The following is a 24,038-nucleotide window of genomic DNA, read 5'->3' as shown; positions in this document are numbered from 1 at the left end:
GCGATGACATCTCGCCCAGTAAGGTACACTGTGTGGCACACTTATAGTGCCGGTCCTGGTGTTCCTTACGTATGCCCTGGGGAACCATCACGAGAATTCGGCCTGGCCCCGTGAGATGTCAGCGTGTCAGCGTCCTCTGGGGTCTTCTCTCGCGGAGATGGGAAAGCGTGATATGTAAAATGAGTTTCAAGCGGTGGGGCTTTGAGGATGGTTTTGGCATTGGCCATCAAGTAGTTTGTGCTAAACAGGTGACGCTGGCCATACATTTTTGGGTTTGAGCGGAGATTCTATAGAACAGTGCCCCTAGATTTATACTTGTCGGCGACTATCTGTACCTGACATTTCCAGTTTAGCTGTACAAGACTTCCAAATCAATGCAATCTTCTGAGACCAGCAAAGAAGATCAAACCCATCGACTCCTGCTCGTCGCTGACGCATCCTCGAAGCATCCTGTCGTCCCCTGGCTCGCTTTATCTCGAAATCACGTGAGCGATCACATACGTGGCATTCCAAAAGGTATCTTGTTTTCCTCACCCATTGAAGACATGTGATCATGAAGCTACCCCCGATGTATAGGTGTGACGACATCTATCCCAGAAGAGTGACGTATCGATTTTGTTGGAGGCTGATCTTGCTTTCAGTTCGCACCGAATTTGGATGCTGCTTGCGCCTATTAAAAACAAAAATCAATTAGGGCTGTACAACCGGACTCCACAGCGTTTATTATGCCAATGATGAGCGAGAAGATGAGAAAACGCGACGTACGGAGCCTTATATAGCCCACTCCATCGTTCCCCGGCCAGCGGAGTCTATGGTGGAAAATTGGAAGCAAAGCCTGGCCTGATCGCGAGCTGAACCGAGTCAATTGCAGGTACTTGATGTATACTGTGTAGCCGGGGGGGGGGGGGGGGGGTGTACTATGGCATAGTAGACTGTATAGGCTGGTAATACTGGGCCTTGCAAACCTTGGCAAGGGAGATCAGGATCAGTCTCTCCGATAACCTTGGGCCCAGATGTGACGGTACAGGGCACCCTGAACACGACCTTGTTACGCGAGATAGTAGATAAGGTAGTGTGTATTACCTTTGTGCACATGCAAGAGGGCGAGTCGAGTCCGCAATATTCAGGGGTGGTCTCGAACATCGCCCCAGGCACCAAAACCAACGGTTTCCTTTCCATTCAGGGGTTAAAGTTTCAAACGAATAATCGAACAGTTGGAAAACCCTGGTCAGTCAGGCAGCCAAATAAAATGGGTGGAAGCACTGTGGCTGAAGACCCCTGCCGCTGAGCGGATCCCTCCGGTTTGCATCCATCACTAAAGCGCGCCGGGTTTTTTCAAAAGGTGTATTCCACAGGGTCCACATCTTCATTTTGGATGATTTTAGGCAAGTCACACATGGAGACCGAGCGCTCAGCATTCATGTGCCTCGAATTGTCTCTCTAATCGGGTTGTACTGGCATAATTATTTTCCCTTTTCCTTCCCAAATCCCTGACCCGCCACGACTGTAATCACGAGTTGTGTTGGTTGGAAATCGAGCAACCCGATTTTTCTGCATGGTGCATTCTCGCATGCCATTTCGCTTGTTGCTCCTTGGGCGACGACGCCATTCTTCGGCAGCGGCAAGTCATGACAACTGGCGAGCCGCGAAAGATTCGTCCGTCTTGGAGAAGATATTCATTGCCACTTCAGACATGTCCCTAAGAGACGACTTAATGAAGTCCAGACGGCCTCGGGGGAACCGCTTCGGCAGGCAAACTCGCAAGATACTACTCTTGCTCGTGGGATGTGTAGCGGCGTTTTTGTTCCTGCGCAAAGTCGTTGAGTCCTCCTCGCCAGCCTCATTCCTACAGATAGCGCCATTATCACGATACCCCGTCGGCGGAACATTCCCCAAGAAGATCTGGCAGTCATGGAAAGTCGATCCAACGCGGTTTGAGGACAGAGATGCTGAGCGGGCAAGGACATGGACGGTCAAGAACCCAGCCTACCGGTATGAGGTCCTCACAGACGACAACGCCATGTCCTGGGTGGAAGAACACTATGGTCCAACCGGCTTGAACAGACCAGACATTGTCAGCACGTTCATGGCCCTCGAGAATATCAGAATCATCCAATCCGACCTGCTACGCTATCTGATCATGTACGCCGTAGGAGGAGTCTATGCAGATATCGACGTTGAAGCACTCAGGTCTATCGACCATTTCATCCCCAAACGGGTCGACCAACTCGAAATCGATATGCTCATCGGGGTCGAGACGGATGAGCCCCGTCTCAAAGACCATCCTATCCTAGGGTCTAAGTCGCAGTCCTTCTGCCAGTGGACATTCATGTGCAAGGCTCGAGTTCCTGTTATGATGAAATTGATCGATCATATCCTCGACTGGATTAATGACCTCGCCCGGAAACAAAATAAGCCTATCTCCGAGGTCAAGCTCGACTTTGACGAAGTCCTAAGTGGCACGGGCCCTTCTGCATTCACCAACGCCATCCTGGAATACATGTCTGAGCTGACACGGACAAAAATCACCTGGGATAATTTCCACAACCTGGAAGAGTCCACAGTTGTGGGGCGAGTTTTGGTCCTCCCAGCGGAGGCCATGGCCGCTGGGACTGGACACTCGGATTCAGGAAACCACGGCGGCAGAGCGGCGCTTGTCAAACATCATTTCCATGCCTCCTCGTGGACGGATGCTCATCCTCGTTACAAGCACCCGATCTACGGCGAGGTCGAGAACTGCAATTGGAACGTTGACTGCGTGACGCTTTGGGACACGAACACGGCTTTTTTCTCTTCTCTTCCCGAGGAGGTGCAATTGAAGATGATTGAAATCAAAAAACTTGACGACGCTCAAAGGCCCAAGGATCCGGCAGTCCAGGCAGCCAAAGCGGTGCCAGCGCCGAACATCGGCCCTCCAGCTGGACAACCTCCCACAGAGCCCATTGCATTGCAAGACCTTGCACCAGGTGACAAAGATCAGCTTGCCGCAGAATTGTCAGAGACTGATTCGAGAACTTTTGAAAAGTTGGGCCAAGGCAAGGCAGGCCATGAAAAGCCAGCCCAAGGCAAATCGAGCCACGGCAAAGCAGACCAGGAGAATTCGAATCAGGACAAGCCAGCCCAGGGCAAACAGGATCAGGGCAAGAACGGCCTAAGGAGCTAGAAAGAGTTAAATGTGCGGCCACATGAAAGGTATCACGATAACAACTTGTCTCACATGGATCGGGAGGAACGAGACTGGAGTTTCGCAGTGGTCAAAATTTGTCAAATGGCGGGATAGATTACAAGGACAGTAATAACGAGAGGCTTGGTAGGTAAATAGACGGCGTTTAGTCCCAGCAGGGATGGAGATTACAGCTTGTAGGTTCACAAGCCAGGCTCTAAGGCGCTTGTTGACTTTTGATTCTTATCAGATAGGGTCTGGACGGAAGCATTTCTTATAAATACGACTGCGACGACAGTCACTGACCGGACAAATCAAGTCACAGTTCCTGTTCAAATTTTGAAATCAAACTTCCAGTAAAGCGCGTAGTTTGTGTTCTCGCACGCCATGGCCGCTGATGACGCTCGAATGGACCAGGACAGCGCATTTAAACCTCGGCCTCTGTGCACTCCACACGTTGCTAATGCCCCCCCCAGCAAAGACGGATAAGCCTGTTGTTACAACGGACCGGGTTCGCAGTGGCAGCGCTGATCCAGCAAGAGGCGGGAACCATAAGACGCTGAAGGCTACAGGGAGGGAAGGTGCAAAGGAAGCGACATGAAATTGGACATTATTTGGTGTCCCTTATCATGTATATTCACCCCCTGCACACGTACACACCCACGTAGGTAGGTACGTAATGTCTAATCTTCTTCACAATACGCCAAGTCTTGCAATAAATCGCCGGCCGAGACGTCAATAGTGCCGGATTTTGTATCTTCTATTCCAAACGACACAAACATAGGATCGTCAATATATCCGTTATATTTCTGTTTGGACGATTTCCAACTGATGCTGGTGATATAGAACATTTCCGTATGATTTTTGGGCATTGAGGGTGGGTGCTCGTCGTAATAGGCTGCGTGTGTCTTGTTCGTGAGCATATCCCGGCCATGAATCCATAGAGGCTTTTTGGAGATTGCATGGACTGCGAATGGCGCAGTCTGTTGAAATAACATGACGTAAGAGTAGTAAAGAGCATGGTAGCTATGATACGTTTTGTGCTGGAAAATATTCATGATAAAAGTATTCTCGTCGCTCGGGTGGCAGTCCTGGTCGTGGCGCCGGCATAGGGTCAGGGCCAGCGAGTTGGTGGCTTGATGAATACCTTCTAGCTCGGGGCCTGGCCGGGGCATGTGTTTAGCCATGCAGATACTATCTTTCGACGCGCTCTCCGGAGAGAGATCAGCATGGACGGACCCGTTAGTAGATAGCTGAGCGAACGTTCGGTTAGGATATATGTCGTGATGCACGTACATGGCTCCTTGACTGTCCCAGAAAAGAAAGAAGTTCTTTTCGTAGCCGAGCTTATGCGGGGTTGGTCGTTCGATTTCCGTGGCCTCGGGAAACGCAGATGCCTCATCAGAGTCGGCCTGGTTCAGGGCGGGGATCAACTTGCCTGCGTGCTGAATCCACAGCCCCAACCAGGTGTAGTGAGATTGAGAGCCGTACATAACATAAGCATGCTTAGGACCATAGAACATGCGAGCATCTCGAGGCCCGAACACCATTTTGAGCAATGGCGGTGATTCACCATCTATACAATTGACGCAGGGTATCGAGGGGGCCGTTCGCAAGGCCGTAGCAGGCTCAGTACAAGCAAGAACGCCGTGGAGGAATTCGGCAATGCAATTCACCTCCCTCAGTTGTACTGTCCCGTTGACAGTGGCTTGTGCGAGTGCTTGAGCGATGATAACCCACTGATCAGGTCGTGTAGGGTGAGGCAGGACGTTGACATTGTACGCCGACTCGTTGCCGAAAGAGACCGGGTAAAAGGTCCCATTGCTGGTGGAGAGAGAATATATCTGGCGAAAGCCGTTGCCGGGGTCAAAAACGGCGTCATCGTCGTGATGCTTGGCAACTGTTGCATTGACAACACTCTCAGCCGGTCGGTCATCTTGGTGGTCTGCTGTTGGTGTGGCAGGGCTGCTGCTCGATGTAGTGTCGCTGGCTAGCGCAACAGTGGGCGACGGTCTCTGCGCGATGCTATCATCAGGAATCACTTGTTCCACGGAGACTCTTGGTGACTGAGTGGGATCAAATTCCATGTTCATTCGAATCAGGAATAACGAGATAATACAGGTAGCGACAAGCAACGCCGATGCTGCGACCGCTCCCGGCTTCCTTAGCAGGGTCGATATCCCAGTCATGGTGAACGCACCCCTTTACTTGGGAGACACAGCTGACTGATGTTCCAGCTTTCAGTAAGAGCCTCATAAGAAAAACGTGATGAATCCTGGGTGCAGCATCCGTCGTAGAATTGCCTGCTCAAGGCGTTCAAAATTCGTGCTTCACACGACCTGTAGTTCGAAAATCGCTTGCAAGCAAGGCATCCAACAACGAGCGTTATCGAGGATCAGTGACAATGCGCCCCTTTTTCACGCCGCAAAATCGATTAGGCCTGCTTGAATATTAAATCGGGTTGATTGCATCCCATTTGGGCAATCCGACTTGCCTACAACAATCTCGATCCCGAGTTCTTTGAACGTCGAAAGATCTGAGTATCGTAGTTGAAGGCGGACCGTGTAGTTGCTTAAACACGCACGCATCTGGACGACTGCAGAAGTAGTTGACATTACAAAAAAGGATCGTGGAAAACTAGTCGTAATCTGGGCTTCGATTGAGAATGCCGCCCGAGAACAATGCTCCCCATCTCCGTCACAAAATTGCACTCCGCCTGGAAAAAGGGTGCAAGCCGCTCAAGTGATGGAAGACCGCGAGCCATGTTGACCCTGTGGAGATTGACCACCAGAGTAAATAGCGTAATTGCGCCACTCGACCTGGAACAAAAGTGCCGAGGGGTCCAGTGTATCGATAAGCACCTGATAGATATTTCGACAATCTAGGTGGGTAAAATACCGTAGCGACGTCCTGACTGTACCAAAAAGCAATGGTCTCATCCGAGAGTTTTCAGCTCAGCCCAGTAGATTGGACAACGCTCGATCTGCGACAGTGGGGCGGTCTAATGCCAGGGGTATCTGCAGGTCCGGAGGCGGCTTGCAGGGGGCACCCTCCAGGCTGAACCAGGCTGTTGGATAGTCAAACTTTCTGCCAGGATTCGCTCTGCCAGACGGAAGAGGCTTTTTCTGGAACAGGAAAAGAAGAACTTTCACCAAAACAAGAGACGTACTGTCGTTCGTACTGTGTCCGTAATTCGAAAGCATCCAGTTGAGCTGAGGATTTCTGGGCGTGGCCTATTTGACAAGTTATACCTAGACCATACGACATGTCCATGGCCCAACAAGCTCGGAAGAGTCATTCGAAGGCGCCTTGCAGGCCAGCAATATACTGTTTCGCCCGTATTCCGTGGAGAGAGGCAAGCTGCCTTGGGCCCGGTTCTTCTCCTACGGTTGAGCATTCATCACCTCAATACTAGTTTCTCATCACGTGATCATGAGCTTGATATCAATGCCCAGACTTCTACTCCGTACATCCGTGGCAGCATAAGTGGTCAAGTACCTATTTCTGGGGGACATGACTTGATTAGGCTGATTCATAGTGTCCATATTAGCGGATAGGAGCATTTGCTCTCTTTTTGACGGGGCCCGGGACGGAAAATTACCAAAAGGCGTGAGCCCAAGAGATGGCAACGTTGTTCATGGCAGATGGCGTATGGCACCGTCGCCCCTGAGCACGGTGCCTTTCCTGACATGTACAATGCCCAAAGGCCTGATGGGCATTCCAATAAGCGAACGCCTCAAACGCACCATGGGACATGATATGCTGAATTCTAGCCAGGTCTGCCCGCTTCCAGCACCGAACGCAAAGCATTGGTGGAAGGAAGTGCTTCAGTTGACGGACGATAGATTAAACAGCGCATCACTGTGGTCTTCCGAGAATCAGAAAAGGATGACTATACCGAGCCCAAGTCGGACCGGCCGATTGCTCTCCTCAAGACTCTTCTCACTAGACTCAGAATAGCTTTCGAGGCAATCGTCGCGAACCGATCGACGTGCTTAGCTGACACCTAGCATCTCCTCGCTAGCTGACATACCGTGGTTCGAAACTCGCACTGGCGAATCATGCCAAACATCTTCTCCGCCGCCGTATTCACTGGACGTGGGTTGGAGGAAAGGTGGGTTCGCTTCTCCTAACTGGCCAAGGGCCTATCACGAGTCTTCGACAACGTGTCCCGATTAAGGCCGTCACACGATCTTAGGGAGTAACGAATCGATCACACACTCGTACGATGGAACGAATTGTTTCTCAGTGACCGATGATCTACGCTCAATCTTCAAGAATCAAGGGCTCCATCAACACCTATTTAAAGCGGGATAACTCAAGGATCTCCTCCCTCTCCAATCATACCCTTCAGCAACCATTACGACCGTGTACGCAGCGGAGTTGAGATGAATTAAGCGAGAGTGTGAAATCGCAGTCGATTTCCACGCGAAGAAAGACGCTCCTGGCCAGTACTTCGACAGTTTGCTGCATAGCTAAAAGCTGAAAGTTAAAACTGTCGAAGATATGTTCCAAGCTGCATACAATGTTGTGCGGGGCAACGTTCAGCTAGAGCCTGCTCGTCCTATTCTCGTGCTCGATTCATGATGCGCTCGGCGTACCGTGGCTCCCGCTTTCGGCTGAACCTGCAGCAATTCTGGCAACAATCAGAAAGTGTCTTGACGTGGGCTTGACGTCTTCGCCCGTATCACCCTCGAAAGCCTGAGACTGATCTGTTCTCTAATACATCATCTGTGGCAGATCAACTATATGGTGTCACCTGTAGCACAGTTTTTGCCGGTGGCAATATTTCCTTTCCAGTCATGCTCCGCATCGAACCAGAGCACGCAGCCGTGTAAGAGCGGCAACATCCTCTACAACGTGACCGCAGTCTTGAGCTTTCACCATCCAGTCCAGAAGATCATAAAAGGGCTATGACAGCTTTATCGCCGTGAGGTTACGGCTATTGCCAAATGCAGGATTGGTTGTCACCAAGGTGCGACGCGGTCCCGAAATTCTGAGGGTTTGGGAGAGGTAGACCAACAAACTTTGACCCCGAGAAGATGCAGTCTCAGGCCACGGCCTCCACCTCCACGGCCTCCACCTCCACGGCCTCCACCTCTTGTGGAGACAATGCCCTCTCCGATTCTAGCGACCGTCTTCGCTACTGGCCCTTGGCCTCATCCGCAAGCAAGGTCATTCTGATCCTGGAGGTGCCAGGAGCCGGAAGCCGGAAGCGGCATCTCCTTGTATGGAGGAGGCTCCGGGTTTGATGCTGCGAACGCAATCAGCAGGTTCCACTGGTTCTCTAGTGCCTCCTCGAGCCAGTCGAGGTCTGCTGCGTCTGGCTCGAGGGCCAGCTGCCGGGGAGAGGGATGGAGCACCGGGGTACACTCCCGGTCAACATCACCGGGGGTATATGTGCCCATATTATCAGCGGGGCTGGCACCGCCGGAGACAGCCAGCGGGGAGTTCCTCAGAGGGACTCGGTATCTGGGATGTGGCGTGGGGGTCCTGTCCTGCACACTGCGATACTTGGGCGCTCGGGGAGGCGAGTGGAAAAAGGCGATGCTGCTGCGCAGTCGTTGTAGAATCCGCGATGGCAAGCTGTCTCGCTTGCGAGTTTGGAAGTTGCTGCGTGATCTTGAGTTGGCACCCATTTTTGAAGGATGGGCGGTGGTGTTTGGGCAGAAATGTGGTGGGGTTGGTGTGGAAAAGAGGCTGGCTGTCTGTTCGGCGTTGAACAGGAGAGGAAGTGCTGTGAATAGAGAAGGACGGAGAGGAAGGGAGCATAGCGACGGGCTATTTTGTAGAGTTGAGAATACCATAGACACCTGAAGAGGGATTTTTTCGGCTTTGAGGAAGATACTTTCGTCGGGCACACAGAACTTAGAAGAAGGTGGAATGGATGAATCAGAGGCCGCAAATACCCCCAGTATCAACATTCTGTCTTTTGACCAGGGCCAGGACAGAAGCGGATCAGGCAAAAGAAGCCAAAACAATAACAAAAGTCTGCGATATAGAGTTCTTGGGTGTAACTCCCGCAGTTAGAGGTCCTCACCAGCGGGCAACCCAATAGCAAAAGCTTTTGATATAGACTTCTTCCGCACATTTTCGAGGTTGGAGGTCCTCATCCGCAATCAAAACAATAACGAAAATCTTTTGGTGTAGCTTTTTCTGGGAGGGGCACTTTCATAGTTAGAGGCCCTCACCTGCGCACTTACGGTTTGTAAGTCCTCGCTTGGTTAAGTGATAATAGCATGCCACGTTCCTACGCTTCTCTCCATTTTTCTCTATACGGCACTCATCTGAAGCGGAGCATCCCTCAGAATTTTACCGCAGTAAGGGATCTCTAGACAACATCAGTGGACAAGACTTGAGAGTTGATTCCCAATCGCGAGTTTCATCTACGACAGCTCAAGGTCTCCTCTGAGGAATAAGCGCAACAAGATGCAGCGGATCCTCAACATATTTCGTACCACCCAGCCAAAAGATCAATATTGCATTCAAGGAGTAATTACCAGCTTAACGGCGGCCAGGTTAGAGTTCTTTCGTCACAGAAGACTAGTGCCGATTATTAGAGATGGCTGGGATTGGGCGGATGCATATAGGCTCGATCAACAGCTGTGTAGGGCGGATATGGCTCTCGAAAAGACCATATTTGTACTGCAGGGGTGTGGTATCTCCAAGCATGAATGCATGGAGAAGGTGGTGGCCGAATTTGAACAGCTGCCGTCGATAGCTGGGGATGTGCTCCGGCTGCTCAATGTGACTCTTTCCACCGGCCAAAGAATCCCGAGAGCCCTTCGGTTGCGTTCCAGGCAGCTCATTTTCCAAGTCGAGGCTGCATGCAAGGTGCTGGAAAATGTGGAAAGAACCATTACCTTGGAGGAAGAGATCCGAAGCCGAAAAAAGGCTGAACATCGCAAATCATTATTAGACTTAGGGGTCTGGTGGAAACAAGTCTGAGCTCTATCGGTCAACGTGGGACGGTAGTTACTGGTATGGTGTCAGCATTGGACGAGTGGACGGCCTCATCTAGATACAGACCCGAACGTCCAAAACAGAGCAAAGCAGGGATAGTGTCGGAGGAGTTGAACGACGAAGGGACTGCGTTCTCATTCGCAAGGGAGGAGGGAAGCCGTGAAAGTTCTGAGATAGAGAAGCCATGTGACTAAGCACGTGATGAAAGCCAGGTCGGCCCCGTGCTTGTACATATTGAGGAAGGCAGCTAATAATAATTGGTGGAAGTGATACCCGGAAGCAGTCCGACACGTGAGCAAGTGGTAAGAACAGTCTATTAGGTACCAACTGTAAAGTAACAATAACAAGGACCCCGTGGGTGAATACTAGCGATTGCAATTCCATGGGACCTGGGATCAAACACACTCTGTTTTGGCCCGGTGCATACCAAAGGACTGTACCATCGATTTCCGTTCAGCATGGACACAGACGATGTTTGCGGTCGTTGGGATTAGCTGATGCAGTCACAGCACCCAAGTCTTGCCCAGAAATTGCTTGAAAGGCTTACTTGGAGTGCCTAAATCGCCCCAAGCCCGTTCAAGCAGTAGCCGAGTCACGCTTCCAGAGCTTCTCCCGCTATACCCGCCCCCGATAGGCACGCCTATTATTGCCCAGACCGTGATCTGCAGCCTAAGGCAACGCCCAGAAACTTCCAAAATTCAAGGCCACGCTACCAACGTCTGCCAAGGGCAAGTTCCCATCCGCTTCACCCGAAGAGACTGGGAGTTTTGTACCCTCGCCAACATCTCAAATCAACATTCTACAAGGTACAGTTTCCATCAAATTATCGCTGTGCATCAAGAAATGTCGAGTCTAGACTGGATAGGGAAATCTGATGGAACCCTTCGAGAATGTGTTCCGAAAGCTTCCATCGTCGACTCCGACCTGAAGCTGGGGTGACACCGAGAGCGACAGGAGACGAGTCGATCGCCATGGACGTGATTGATCCTGTTCTGTCCGACATAGACTTCTTTAGGGTATTCCATGGCCCGTCGACAGGGCTCTGGTGGCCCCCAGTTTGCCACGATGTTACTCTTATGCTCTACAAGAACATCTGATCCCCTCTCTAGTCCCACCTCATTCGTCGCAATGTCCTTTGGGCCTCCATCCCCCCATGCAAGCATTTGCGGAGTCCCGCCTGGGAACATGGCGAGCCCTCTTTTCCCTCGTCTTGCCCTTCACGAGAACCCATCCCGTCAATTCTTCTCTCCCGCTCATGCGGGAGCCCATCGTTGCCCAATCATGATGAAATTGAGACCTTGTTTCTCTTGCCGGTGCTGCTCCGATCCATTACCGTTCTTACCAAAATGCAACAAGCCGTGTTCCATGCATATGGCATGACCAGCATAGACCACCACTCGTAGCTCCCTTGTCCTCTCCCCGCCAAATAAGATAAAAAGAAGGCTGGCGCCCCTCTGAGTCCTCTCATTATCGACTTCAAGGCATAATTTCTGTTCTTCCTAAGTGGCCAAATTCATCAACATGGCCAACGTCGACATTCATCCCAGCTCCAACCCTTCTTATGAGAAGCACTCTCCCGAGAATGCTCATGATCCAGAGGGAGAATTGTCCAACCGAAATATGTCGGTGGGCAAATATGCAGTCACCAGAATATCGACCTTGAAACCACCAATGGCCAAAGCGCCGAATCCCTTCGCCCTACTGGCCATGTTAAACACACAGCAGTGGCTTTTTTTTCTGGTCGCATTCTTCGCCTGGTCGTGGGATGCCTTCGACTTCTTTACCGTGTCTCTCACAGTCACTGATCTGGCCGAAGATTTCGGGAAGACCAATACCGATATCACCTGGGGTATCACCTTGGTGCTGATGTTTCGTTCCGTTGGCTCAACTATCTTTGGTATGTTCTGAGTAGCCAAATCCAGCTTGAAAAAGGGCTAATGAGAACGTAGGCATTGCTGCTGATCGATATGGACGGAAATGGTATGTATCCAAGGGAATCTATCACAACTGTTGGTGCTCTGCTGACATCCTGAGAAAGGCCGTTTATTGTCAACAATCTCCTCTTTATTGTCCTTGAATTGGGCACTGGCTTCTGCCAGACATACAAGCAATTCCTGGCTGTGCGCGCCCTATTCGGTGTTGCAATGGGTGGTCTCTACGGGAATGCTGCTGCCACGGCGTTGGAAGACTGTCCCGAAGCCGCTCGTGGTATCATCTCCGGAATGCTACAACAGGGATACGCATTCGGCTATCTTCTCGCAACAGCCTTCGCGCGTGGACTTGTAAATACGACTTCTCACGGCTGGAGGCCTTTATTCTGGTTCGGTGCAGGTAATTCTCATCATTCCTTTAACACACTTCTCTGGCCTTACACTTCGATTTAGGTCCGCCCGTCCTCATTATCATTTTCCGTCTTTGCCTTCCCGAGACAAATACTTTCCGTGCTCGTCAGGCTCTGCGCCAGCAGCAAGGAAGTCTTGCTGGTACTTTTATTTCGGAAGGTCGCGTTGCGCTCAAGCGCCACTGGCTTCTTCTGATCTACATGGTGTTTCTCATGGCCGGCTTCAACTTCATGTAAGTCAAATTCTTGGTACTTTGTTTTCTGTGAGATCCATAAGAGCTGGATGCCACATGAAAGAGATTTTCGTCATCCGAGCATGAGAGCTTTAGCTATCCATTTACCAGCCTCGCATTCCACTAACGTCTGCATTAGGTCGCATGGCTCGCAAGATCTGTATCCAACAATGCTGACCAACCAATTCAAATTCTCCCCCAACGCGGTTACAGTCACCCAGGTCGTTGCCAATTTGGGAGCTATGACGGGAGGAACCACGGTCGGATACTGCTCACAGATCTTTGGCCGACGCTTCAGCATCATTTTCATCTGCATAATCGGTGGCGCACTCCTCTACCCATACACGTTCACCAGCTCCAAGGCCGTCATTGCAGCTGCCTTCTTCGAACAGTTCTGCGTGCAGGGCGCATGGGGTGTAATTCCGATCCACCTCATGGAGCTGTCACCCGGCTCTCTCCGTACATTCGTGGTCGGTACTTCATACCAGCTGGGTAACCTGGCCTCGTCGGCATCCTCGACCATCGAAGCCCAGCTAGGTGAGAACTACCCGCTCGAGCCGCTGCACAAGAACGGCAAGACGATCAAGCGCTACGACTACGGCAAGGTGATTTGTATCTTCATGGGCGCCGTCTATGCGTACGTCATCTTGCTCACGTTCGTTGGTCCCGAGAAGAGAGGCCGCAGCTTGAATGTTGAGCACGATGCCGACATGGCCGAGGTCACCCACCGAGATCTGAGGCATCAACAAGCGGATGATGTCCATCACGGCCAGCTTGACAGCAGCGAGGACGAGAAGGTCGTCAGGAAAGAGGAAGAGCGTGTCTAAGCGTGCAAAAGATCCTCAACTATGAGTCGGAGGAAACAGCTGGCTTGGTTGGTCTGCGATGATACTTTGGAGTGATGAGATTGCGTCGGCTCTGAGATACGAAGCCTTGCCCTCTCGAAAATTACTCCCCTGATGTATGTGGATCCCAGGAAAGGAGCGAGGCTTATATCAGGGAAAATGTGTGCTGCGAGAATGGAAATTGAACAAGTCAGGATAAGTCGATATCAAATGCCATGCTGGAATTTCAACTTGGCCATCTATCCAAATTCGCGGTGGTTGCGGTGAACAAGTAAAATAATATCACCCTGCCATTGGAAGAGTACCATGATGCCAGCAGCATGAGGGAGCTTTTTAGAAGGTTGGGGTGGGGGGCTTGGTGCCAGCATGGCCACATTTGGCCTCTTCTTTTCTCTTTGGCCCGTTTTGAGACTATCGGATTCGCACTGCACTTCGTGCAAACTCGGAAGATGGCTGGCCTGACCCTCATAATCTTCTTTCACTGATGACCATGCTTAAATCAGATTCTCTTACTGATTGTTAGGAACATTCTAAACTGTAAGACGCTAGTTATACCTCTTGATGATAATCGATCAATCATAGGCCTGGGGTCGCGCTGATTGTGCTGGTCGGAAAGCGGATTGTCATAAGGCTATGCGACTCAGTTGGTGGGGAGCACAGCCTCGTCACGTGCTCTTCCAATCTTTTCATGATTCTCCCCCAACGCTCGAGAGGGAATATAGATTCAGGTAGATGGAGAGTAATTCGTACCTACCTAAGGTAAGATCGAAATGGACGGTTCTTCCCTGCCACAATCCGGCTTTGCTGGGTTCTTCTCGTATGACCTGCGACAGAGGCCACTGAGAAATCTCACGTGGTCAAGAATTACTTTCCTAAAGGGTGCTGAGGCGTCCAAGTCCACCTACTATCTCATACAGCAGGCGGCTTGCATAATGAATAGCGGCAAGGACAAAACCGGGGGGGGGTTCCACCTACCAATGTTATGCCACCTTGTAAAAAAGTCGCGCAGAGAGCAAGGTTATCCTGACGAAGACGTTCGTTATCTCAGGCGCATCTGATCACGACCCTGGGGAGATCTATTCCGAGGACGTTATTGATGGCGGTGCTGAGCATGTGTATGGATCTTTGCGACCCGTGTACGGAGTACATACATACGAGATACAGATGCCATGATTGGTTTCTCCTAGCCCCGAAGGGGATCGTTCAGGCACAGCATGTATCGTGTTCCTGCAGATAAGCATCCGTAAGCAATCCTCATCCTCCTGTTGGGAGTCTGAGAAGAGCGAGCTGTGGGGTAGTGCCTGATTGGGCTCAAAACACTTGGACGGGCAGTTGATGAGATTAGGATCAGGCTTGGAATGGAAACTTTTGCTAGAGAAAGACTGTGCTGTGTGGGGGCGGAGGTTGTGAAGCAGATGCATCTGCTTGTACGGAGTGCTCAGTATCAGGTAATGTATATTCCAGCACTTGTGGCAGCTCCCCACGGTGTTCCGGAGTCCATCTGAATCGTGTAGAAAGAATATGGAGTATGATGTTAGGTTGTTCCATTGGTGGAGTTGTAAACAATGGGAGCGAGAAGGATTGAACCGAGTATCCGCAATACGAACAAGCAACACTGGAGCCCCTCGCCCCTCGCCCCTTCGTGCTAGGCTAGTGATAAGCTATCTGGTCCGTGTTGCTCGGTATCTGTTCATGGACCAGGTCGTTCGTGTGTCGAGGTGTCATTATTGAATGAAGCACGGCACGCGGAATGTCCGATGCTTGATCGAACGACCTGGACAAGCAGTCGCTGAAGGTCGTCGTTGCTCTGGTACGGTGGAAGTGTCATGGGTCTGCTGAGGCTGGGAAAAGGGCCTCTCGGGCCCAAGGACCGTAGGTAATCACTCAACGGTACGTTGTAACCACTTACTCGTACTAGCGCTTTGCGGTATAAAGCACGGAGTATGGGGTATATCGCTAGCTCGTGCGATATCTCGGTATTCCGTACTTGGTACGGGATAGCACTGAGAGATATCGGCATAATAAAATAACAGCGGGGTCCTAGCTCGCCAGGCTGCACCTTTTTTGCTAAATGGTAAATCCTTATCAATTATGACAACCGAACGAGGCACTTGCGGGAACAGCAAGCGGGCTAGTAGAGCGTTGTAGCGATCAGTCAGCGTGGTAAAACGCGATAGGCCCGAGGAAGGAATTGGGCATTCTCCCCAACGTTGTTCGAGGTAGCGTGTTGATTTTCAACGTGTCGTTGCCGGGGTTCAAGTGGTTCGGTTCTAAAATTACCTGAGCTTGCATCGCGTCGGGAAATTTAGCGACTTCGATCGTCTTACCAGTATCTTGCCTTCGTTTCACCGGTCTCCATCCCGCCCTGCCTGATTCTCTAACACAAAAGCGAAATTGATGTTTTGTAGGAACAGATAACCACCCCTGGCTTGGTTGGCACGAGTAAGTAGCGAGATGACCTTGCTCTTGGATATGATAGCCTTATCTTCGGGCGGCCTCTACCCAGACAACGTTCCTCGCAGGTTTAATCTTTTCCCACCTTGTTGTGTTTACCCTATGTCAGTCTGCTGCTTGATGTGATGATCTGAAAGTCCCAAGGGCTTGGCTCAGTCTCTTCTGGTTTGGGCTAGGCTTGAGGTAGTACATAGACTGCTTTACCGACAAGGGTGACAGATAAAGACTGTAATCCGTATACGAGGAACCCGCCCAGATGAGTACTCCGCATCATTTTAGGGGAAGGGCAGACTGCAGATAACCGACGAGGATCCTGTGTAGAAATCAAAGTCTGGCAGGATCTCCCGACGAGATGTTTCAGTCCGACACCAGGGTTTCCAACTCTCCTTAAGTTTACCTCATCCAGTGACAGCGTTTGGCGAGATGCATTGTATAGGGAGTAAGGCTGGGTTGTCATAATTTGACCTCGTCGTAAACCGGATTTTATGCTTCAGAATCCTAATGCCATCTCATACCGTTGGTGATGAATCTCGATTCTCCAGACCAACGGCAGACACGGAGAGGGCTGGCCTACCAGGATACAGAAACACAGTCACGCGAGGATCTGACGCGATGATTGGTGTGCCTGGCGAGACTGCCCGTCGCGCCCACCATGGGCCCCCGGTCCATTCTGAAATACGGAAGCCGGCACATGAGCATTGAGTAGGACATCTGGAGGGCGGAGTGAGTACCTGGGATCTTGTTCCAGAACTCTACGAGTAGAGCACTCGTGTTTGCCTGTACAGTAGAACCACATGCTTTGGGATCCCGCTCTAACTTTGAGACTATCGATGCGCCATCGAACTTCTGGGGAAAGCAGCCAGCCATTGATCTCTACTCAGAAGAGTTCAGACTTCATTGTAGCATGGAGGCCTTGATGATCGGTGTTGGGTTTAGTTAAGAAGCCAAAGTCTTTAGCGGTGCCGAACTGCCTTAGAACCAAATGTGCCAGGTACAAAGATGCCCTAGATGCCCTAAACCCAAGCCCTAAATCCATTAGCTCGCCTCCCGTAAGGCCATGCTTAAGTCTGATGCCCACGCAGTGCTAATTGAGGGTCTTGGCTGCGATGGCCCCCCGTTGGCTTTTGCTGTGGGCCTGCAGGCGTGGGCGTAAAGTGAGCAGGGGCGTGGGCGCGGGCGGATACGCATGCTTCAGCCATTGTCGCCCTTGCCATTCCCGCAGCCATTGCCCGAGCTGGACTCTATCTTAGGCTGCGCCTCTCGCCTGTTCGAGTTTCGCTCTGACAATTAGATTTCCCGTTTCTCTCGAACTTTTTCCACAATCCGGAGTACTGTACTATTAATGTTGTCCATGCCTGTCACTCGATCTTGTTATCTTTGACGCCTTCCACCCTATCTGGGAGATACAGGAGATACAGCAGTCCCCTCCCCTCTTTGTTCTATCGTCGTACTCCGTAGTCCCTCACCGAGGACCCCGTTATCTTCTCTTCGTTCACTTTCCCTTGTACTACATCCCCCGACCTCCGAAATCAGGCTTGACAATTTCACCCAGGACTCTCGACCAGGTCTCGCACTGCACCCGCCGATGCGCGCACGCTTCCGATCGTTCAAACCATGAGTTGCACCCTTCACTCGTCTTCACACACCTAGAGTTGTCTGAGCGCCGTTCAACGTGACTGCTTGCCTCTGTCACTTCGCCCGGCTTCATACGTCCCCAGTGTCACGCACCATGGCATATGCTTCAATCGCCCAAGCCGAACACTCTCCATCTCTTGCCGAAATATCGAGCCCTCCTTTGTCGCTCGGGTTAGACTTTGGACGACATGGTGATCCCTCAACAGAGTCTCAGGGCAGACCCCGTGTTGCGTCCATTCTCAAGTCACTCAGCTCCAATCAATCGTATGAAATGGTGGAAGACGACGACTATGAAGAGCCCATGCGGACACCTGTTGGACTAGCGCTGAATATGAATGCCACTTCTTCTTATTCACCACCGAGAGACGATGTCGCATTCCGGTCGCCAGACCCTCCAATGAGAACCGCTTCTATCGGTCGACACCTCCCTCTCAATCACCCTACCCCAGATTTACAGGCCCTGCAAGGGGCTTTGGTGAAGAATGTGGAACGCTTAGAAGAAAGTGCGGAGCGTTTGAGCATGACCTCAAGTCTAGAAGATGAACTACATAAAATGAGGCAAGATCAAAAGCGAATCGAACGCCAGTCCTCTGCTCCTGCAACATTGGATCACGCTCTAAGACCTGTTCCTCAAAGACAATATTCCGCTGGCTCGTGGTCGAACTCGATCATTGGCGTGAACCAAGCAGCTCGAACGGGAGGTTATTCACCTTCAGGTTATATAACCTCTCCGACCGGCTCGATACACTCAAATCCGTGGTCAAATCCACATGCACTGGAAAGACACTCATCAAAGGGTAGCTGCCGAGACCCATCCCTGCCTGAACCGCTATTGGAAGGTCGGCCCCTTGAACTCGCCTCACCTCCTCGCTCTGCCGTCATTGTCTACAACCAAGGAGTGACAGTCGCATCACCAGAAGCCGTCCAGGAAACCGAAAAGACTGACCGGCCTACTACGTCGGCGTCCAATGACACATTTCATCAGGCCGAGGCAGCCTTCAACGATTTCGATGGAGTGCATTACAATACAAGCATTTCACATAGCCGAGACGATTCGTTTTCTCGACGGATTTCCTTGAAGCAACCCCCGTTGGCTAGAGATTCCAAGGCATATCGAGAGGCACAACCGGGGGAGAAAATGATCTATTACCCGGCACCGGTGCCTGTGATGCTCAACCTGCCTCAGCGATTGTCCAAAGCCAACTTTGGTGAGAAGGAGAGGCGGCGGCTTCAGGGACTAAGCGGAGTCCCCGATGAAATGCGCAAGTCAGCCCCATGGCTTGCTGACCAAGATGTAAGTAAACTGCACGCTTCAAAGCAGAGCTTGAACCTCCCGCCTCAGCTCCGAGCAAGCGCGTTTTTCGAACAGCCAGGTGTTACGCAGAACCTGCAACTGAAAAATGGTTCCGCGATTCAGACACTGGATAGCATCCTAGACGCTGCCGCTTATGCACCCGTAAGTGCGTTTACGGACCATCCTATAGCTGGCCAACTTGGAAAGGAGGTATATGGGTCAAATAGCAGCCCCAGGAAAAGCATGCAACTACAGGATGACAAAGCCAAGAAACGAAAGAGTTCCTTAAGCAACATGCTCAAAACCAAGAGGTCCCTCTCTGCTTCACGACTCGGGCGCACGAAATCACGAGATTCTAAAGATTTATTGGATGCGGATGAACGTGCAAGTGGGGATGAGTTGGACCGAGCTGCTGCTGCCAGTATAGCACCAGACGACGATGAAGTATCAGAAGAAGCAATTGACGACGACGACGAAGACCAGCCTCGAGGGTTCAACGCAGCACCAACAACACTACTGGCTGAATTGCAAATACGAAAAGAACAGCAGAAATTGAGAAATCGTACCGCTGCTGATGCCTTTCCCAATGGAATGCACTCAACTCTCCTCGAATTGGATGCAGTCACACAGTTACAGCAAAAGGCTCGGAAGACCAAACATGTCACACTGGCATGGGAAGATCATGATGAGGCTTCAAGGCAGAATTTTGTTGATGATGATGTCCCTCTGGGCGTTCTTTTTCCTGAGAAGGATCGAGCAAATCATTTCAATGTCCACAAACCAGTTGGGCTTTTGGAAAGGCGTGAGATGGAGGATAATGAGCCATTGAGCCAACGTCGTGCCAGGCTTCGAGGTGAACCATTGCAATTGCCAAAGTCTGAAGCAAAGAGCCAGGTTGATGAGTCCAGTCGCGCACCAGTCATCGACGAGATCCATGGCATGGCTCAAAGCCCTGTCACTGAGCAAGAGGATGAGACAATGGCGCAAAGGGCAGCGAGAATAAAGAAGGAGAAGGAGAAGGGCACCGGAGGCCAGTTCGCTGAGGAGCTCACAAGCGAGCTCGGACTTGGTGTTCCTCAGGCTCCGGAACCGTCAAAGACACCCGATGCCGAAGAGACTCTAGGTCAAAGACGAAAGAGATTACAGGAAGAAGCTCTCAAGAATGGAGGTGCTACAACCAGCACCTCACAGCTGAGATCAATGCACAGCTTGGCAGACATTCTGCAATCACATCCAGTGGGTGTGCAGCAAAGACAGGTGTCCAATGAGTCCAAGGGGCCTACACTGCAAAGGGCTCAAACTCAAGATCCGCTATTGTCCTTCAATGCTTCGGAATTTCCAAATACCTCAAGTTGGAACTCGGCGCGACAGAACAGTGTATTTGCGAATGGTGCTTACGGTAATTTTTATCAACAGAATTCTCCATATATGAATGCGGCATTCAACGCCACGACTCCTGCAATGTATGGGGCTCCAATGCCCATGTATATGCAACATCAAATTGCTGGCCCTGGGTATGGATACATGGCTGGATACGGGAGTCAGCCGTATGTCCAAGATCCCCTGTCGGGTCCTCCTTTGGATCCGAAGCAAAGGCAAAAGATTGATCTGTGGCGCCAAAGTATTGCTCCATGAAGGGTATAGATACTTTGGCTTTTGTATCTCGACTTTGACAGACCGTCAGAGCTTTTTGTACTCCGATGTGTTGAGGAATCTTGGCTCTTTTGATTGTACCTAGGTACCAGGTCAGTACACGGATAAACGACCAGGAAAGCGTCTGTATCAGTAGTATGACTAGATAATGCTAAGGCCATGATGATGTGAAGTGTTGGATTAGACCTGTTGCCGTCGATCTGTTCTGCTTGGATGTGCAGAAAGTACGGAGTAGCTGCTCGCAAGAAGAATTCGGTCAAAGATGTTGCACTCAAAAGTCCAAGTCATGTGACTTGGCCGAAGATTAGCACGTGACGGTTGCCATAGCAGCCGCGCCCACCGCCACGTAAACATCGGGTCGCGAAGTCGAGGCCAGTGGCGCCCTTACATGAGTTTGTGCACTTCCATGGATCGACCTGCTGTCTGTGCTTCAACAGCTGATAGTTCTCTGCACCAATGATGAACAGCATTTGTTAGGCACCGTGCTCATATATTTGTTCTCTTCCTTTTACCATGGCTCCCACCGTCCACCAAGTCGCTTCAATCTTTGAGGATTCGCAGCCTGAACCGAGAGGACGAAGACCATACCACAGCCGAGTTCCATCTGTAGGCGATGTCCTGAGAGGCCGGCGAAAGGAAAGCAACAGCCCTGTCAAATCCCAGAAGCAGTACCCTCGCGAGGCAAGCGAGTCTGCAAGCAGTCCCCTGGGAGAGCGACATATCAACAGCCCACCCCCGCCGAAACGTGTCCCAACGAAAACCGGTAATGAGACTCGACCCCCGGCAACTCCCACACATAAGAAGACGGCGAGCTCGGTTTCTTTGAAGGGATTCATACTCGGGAAAGAAAAGCCATTGGACACGGGCAGCGTCTCCTCGGCTGAAGGCTGGATCGTTGAAAAGAAACCTAAGAAGGTCAAATCAGCCACGAACCTTGGTGGTCTGCTCAAGAGGAAGTCTAAGAAGGACCTTAAAGAAGATATTCGTGACCAGGAGAACGTTTCGCCCAACAAACAGGTACAACTCCCTAGTCCGACACCTATCTGGGCGCAATTTGCTACACAGCCATTAGAGAACCCCGACGGCACAATGCATTATCCGATGGCCCAAAGAAGGACCGTTGAAGAGGAAATCAAGCTATATACTCCGAAGGATTATTCAGAATTCCGGCCTTCAGAGCAACGAAATTTTTATGGATGTAGGCCATCTGCACCATCTCCTATTGAGTTTCGACCACCCCAACGGCCGTTCCTGGAGCATAAGTCTAGTAGAAGCTCGATCTTTACCGAGAATCTCGATGAAGAATCAAGCACTGAGCAACAGAGACCAAAGAGCAGGGATCAGTCGGTCAGCCGCCCAGGTTCATCTTATGCGCCAGAGGCTCGTCCACCATTGCAGACACGCTCCTCTGAGTCCTCGCAGACTGACCACAAGGCAAAAAGGGGTTCAAGAGTGTTTGAAGTCATTCAGAATTTCAACCTCAAATCCCGCCGAGAAACCCGGTCTACAACAGAAACTCACGGCAATCCAAACACGCCGCTCAGTCCACAAGAACTTGACACGGCTTTTGAGAAAGTTTTGGACTCGCTGAATATCCCAATGAACATGCGCGACAACATGCGAAACCTGAAACCAGATGTCAAAGCTGGGCTGATGAAAGGAGAAAGAATCGGAAGTGGCTCGCCCACGGGTTTGATTCCTTCAGATGGCGTGGACGTTCGATCGGCATCAAGAAGCCCTAAGAAATCCGACCCTGACCGGCCGAAAAGTCAAGGCGAGGATGGAAAAGACGGAAAACGCTCCCGATCACGATCGCGGCCCAGAAGTAGAATCTTGACGTTATCCAAAAGCGATGAGAGTTCACCTACAAAAGCAGACCGACCTGGATCCTCCTCAAGGTCTCGAAGCAAGACCAGGAACAAGTCCACAGACATCTCCTCATCAAGGCCAACGTCGTCAAGAGCTATGTCATCGTCAGTGTCCCTAGGTTCTCTGAGCGTGTCGGATAGCGCAACCACCCCTGGCGACTTCATTCACTACCTCCGCGAGGTGCAGAAACCAGAACTGGTTGAAGTCAACAAAGTCCATAAACTTCGAATTTTGTTGCGAAATGAGTCTATCAGCTGGACTGACCATTTCGTAACCAAGGGCGGGATGGATGAGCTCATTCAGCTATTCTACCGCATTGCCAAGATTGAATGGCGAGAGGAGCACGAAGATAATTTGTTGCATGAGACTTTGCTCTGCCTGAAAGGACTATGTACGACGTCATTGGCGCTTCAACGGCTGGAGCAGATCGAAAAGGAGTTCTTCCCCGCTCTCCTGGCAATGCTGTTCGACCCGGAGAGGAAAGGGCCTTCAGAATTCGCGACTCGTGGGACCATAGTATCACTCTTATTTGCTCACCTCTCCTGCACTATGGGTACCGATGAGGATCGAATGCAGCAGAAAGCAGAAGTGGTCCTCGGATATCTCCGAGATCCAGCACCAGAGGAAGGCAAGCAACCTCCAGACTTTGTGTCACAGATGCACATTGCTCGGCCGTATCGAGTGTGGAGCAAGGAAGTAGCGAACGTGACGAAAGAAGTGTTCTGGATATTCCTGCACCATCTCAACGTAGTGCCAATTGTCGAAGCAAACGAACATCTGGGATACATGCGAGCTCACTACCCGGCACTGAGGCCGCCACATCCAGCAGCTCCTTACGTTGGCGGAGTTGAATGGGAAGCAACGCAATACCTGGCGATCCACCTGGATCTCCTCAATGGCATTATCGCCTCGATTCCGACTGTAGCGCAGCGAAATGGTCTGCGAGAAGAGTTGAGAAATTCTGGTTGGGAGAAGGTGATGGGAGGCAGCCTGCGGACGTGCAAAGAGAAGTTTTACAGCGGCGTCCACGATGGATTGAGGTGCTGGGTATCAGCCGCCAAAGCCGACGGCTGGCCAGTGGAGGATGTTCGAGCAGGCCCCCCGAGAGAGGCGAACAGTCCTAGGAAGAGTCCGGTCAAGAAGAAGGCGGACGAGATACCTCAGCTCGCATTGGACGTGGGAGTTGGCCAAACAGCAACAGCCAAGGACGAGGATGGGTGGATGTGAAACCCGAGGTTGAACGACAGGACTACGACTTGATGACATGGTCTTTCAGACCTATTTGTACCGTGGTGTTGATGAATATGCTTTTTCCCATTGCCGTTCTTCATGGCAGGCGCAGCTGTGACTGATGATTAAGGGATGTTAGTTTTGTACGACGGGTTGAACAATAATGGTGATGGGCAATGGCATCACGTGGACTCACATGACACACTAGTACGGAGTAGAGGCCTCAACTCACGCATAGTACGCCTTGTGAGGACTGGTACTCCATCCCCTTTCCTCCCTTCTCCAACTCCAACACCCCTCACGGAGGGGAACTAGCATCGATAAGGTCTAGTGTCGGGATGGCCCATTGACATCACCG

General features: G+C 51.2%; 5 protein-coding genes across 5 annotated transcripts; 4 read left to right on the top strand and 1 right to left on the bottom strand.

Moving 5' to 3' along the window:
* Positions 1–1,693: 1,693 nt before the first annotated feature.
* Positions 1,694–3,163, top strand: A1O9_05659 (uncharacterized protein; the record flags this gene model as incomplete). The annotated part of the gene is made up of 1 exon (XM_013404875.1): positions 1,694–3,163. One exon carries the CDS (start codon positions 1,694–1,696, stop codon positions 3,161–3,163), a length of 1,470 nt encoding a protein of 489 aa, XP_013260329.1.
* A 683-nt stretch (positions 3,164–3,846) lies between these two features.
* On the bottom strand, positions 3,847–5,352 carry A1O9_05658 (uncharacterized protein; the record flags this gene model as incomplete). Its single annotated transcript, XM_013404874.1, has 1 exon — positions 3,847–5,352. The coding sequence occupies one exon, from the start codon at positions 5,350–5,352 to the stop codon at positions 3,847–3,849; it is 1,506 nt and encodes a 501-aa protein (XP_013260328.1).
* A 6,295-nt stretch (positions 5,353–11,647) lies between these two features.
* Positions 11,648–13,527, top strand: A1O9_05657 (MFS transporter, SHS family, lactate transporter; the record flags this gene model as incomplete). Its single annotated transcript, XM_013404873.1, has 5 exons — positions 11,648–12,023; positions 12,076–12,106; positions 12,165–12,457; positions 12,511–12,700; positions 12,840–13,527. The coding sequence occupies 5 exons, from the start codon at positions 11,648–11,650 to the stop codon at positions 13,525–13,527; spliced, it is 1,578 nt and encodes a 525-aa protein (XP_013260327.1).
* Positions 13,528–17,728: 4,201 nt separating this feature from the next.
* A1O9_05656 (uncharacterized protein) lies at positions 17,729–20,563 on the top strand (the record flags this gene model as incomplete). Its single annotated transcript, XM_013404872.1, has 1 exon — positions 17,729–20,563. One exon carries the CDS (start codon positions 17,729–17,731, stop codon positions 20,561–20,563), a length of 2,835 nt encoding a protein of 944 aa, XP_013260326.1.
* A 531-nt stretch (positions 20,564–21,094) lies between these two features.
* Positions 21,095–23,677, top strand: A1O9_05655 (uncharacterized protein; the record flags this gene model as incomplete). The annotated part of the gene is made up of 1 exon (XM_013404871.1): positions 21,095–23,677. The coding sequence occupies one exon, from the start codon at positions 21,095–21,097 to the stop codon at positions 23,675–23,677; it is 2,583 nt and encodes an 860-aa protein (XP_013260325.1).
* Positions 23,678–24,038: the final 361 nt, after the last annotated feature.

The sequence above is a fragment of the Exophiala aquamarina genome (assembly GCF_000709125.1).
Source record: "Exophiala aquamarina CBS 119918 chromosome Unknown aczIA-supercont1.4, whole genome shotgun sequence".
NCBI lineage: Eukaryota > Fungi > Ascomycota > Eurotiomycetes > Chaetothyriales > Herpotrichiellaceae > Exophiala > Exophiala aquamarina.
Note: the sequence above shows the minus strand (reverse complement) of the source record. Positions and strands in the feature narration are given on the sequence as shown.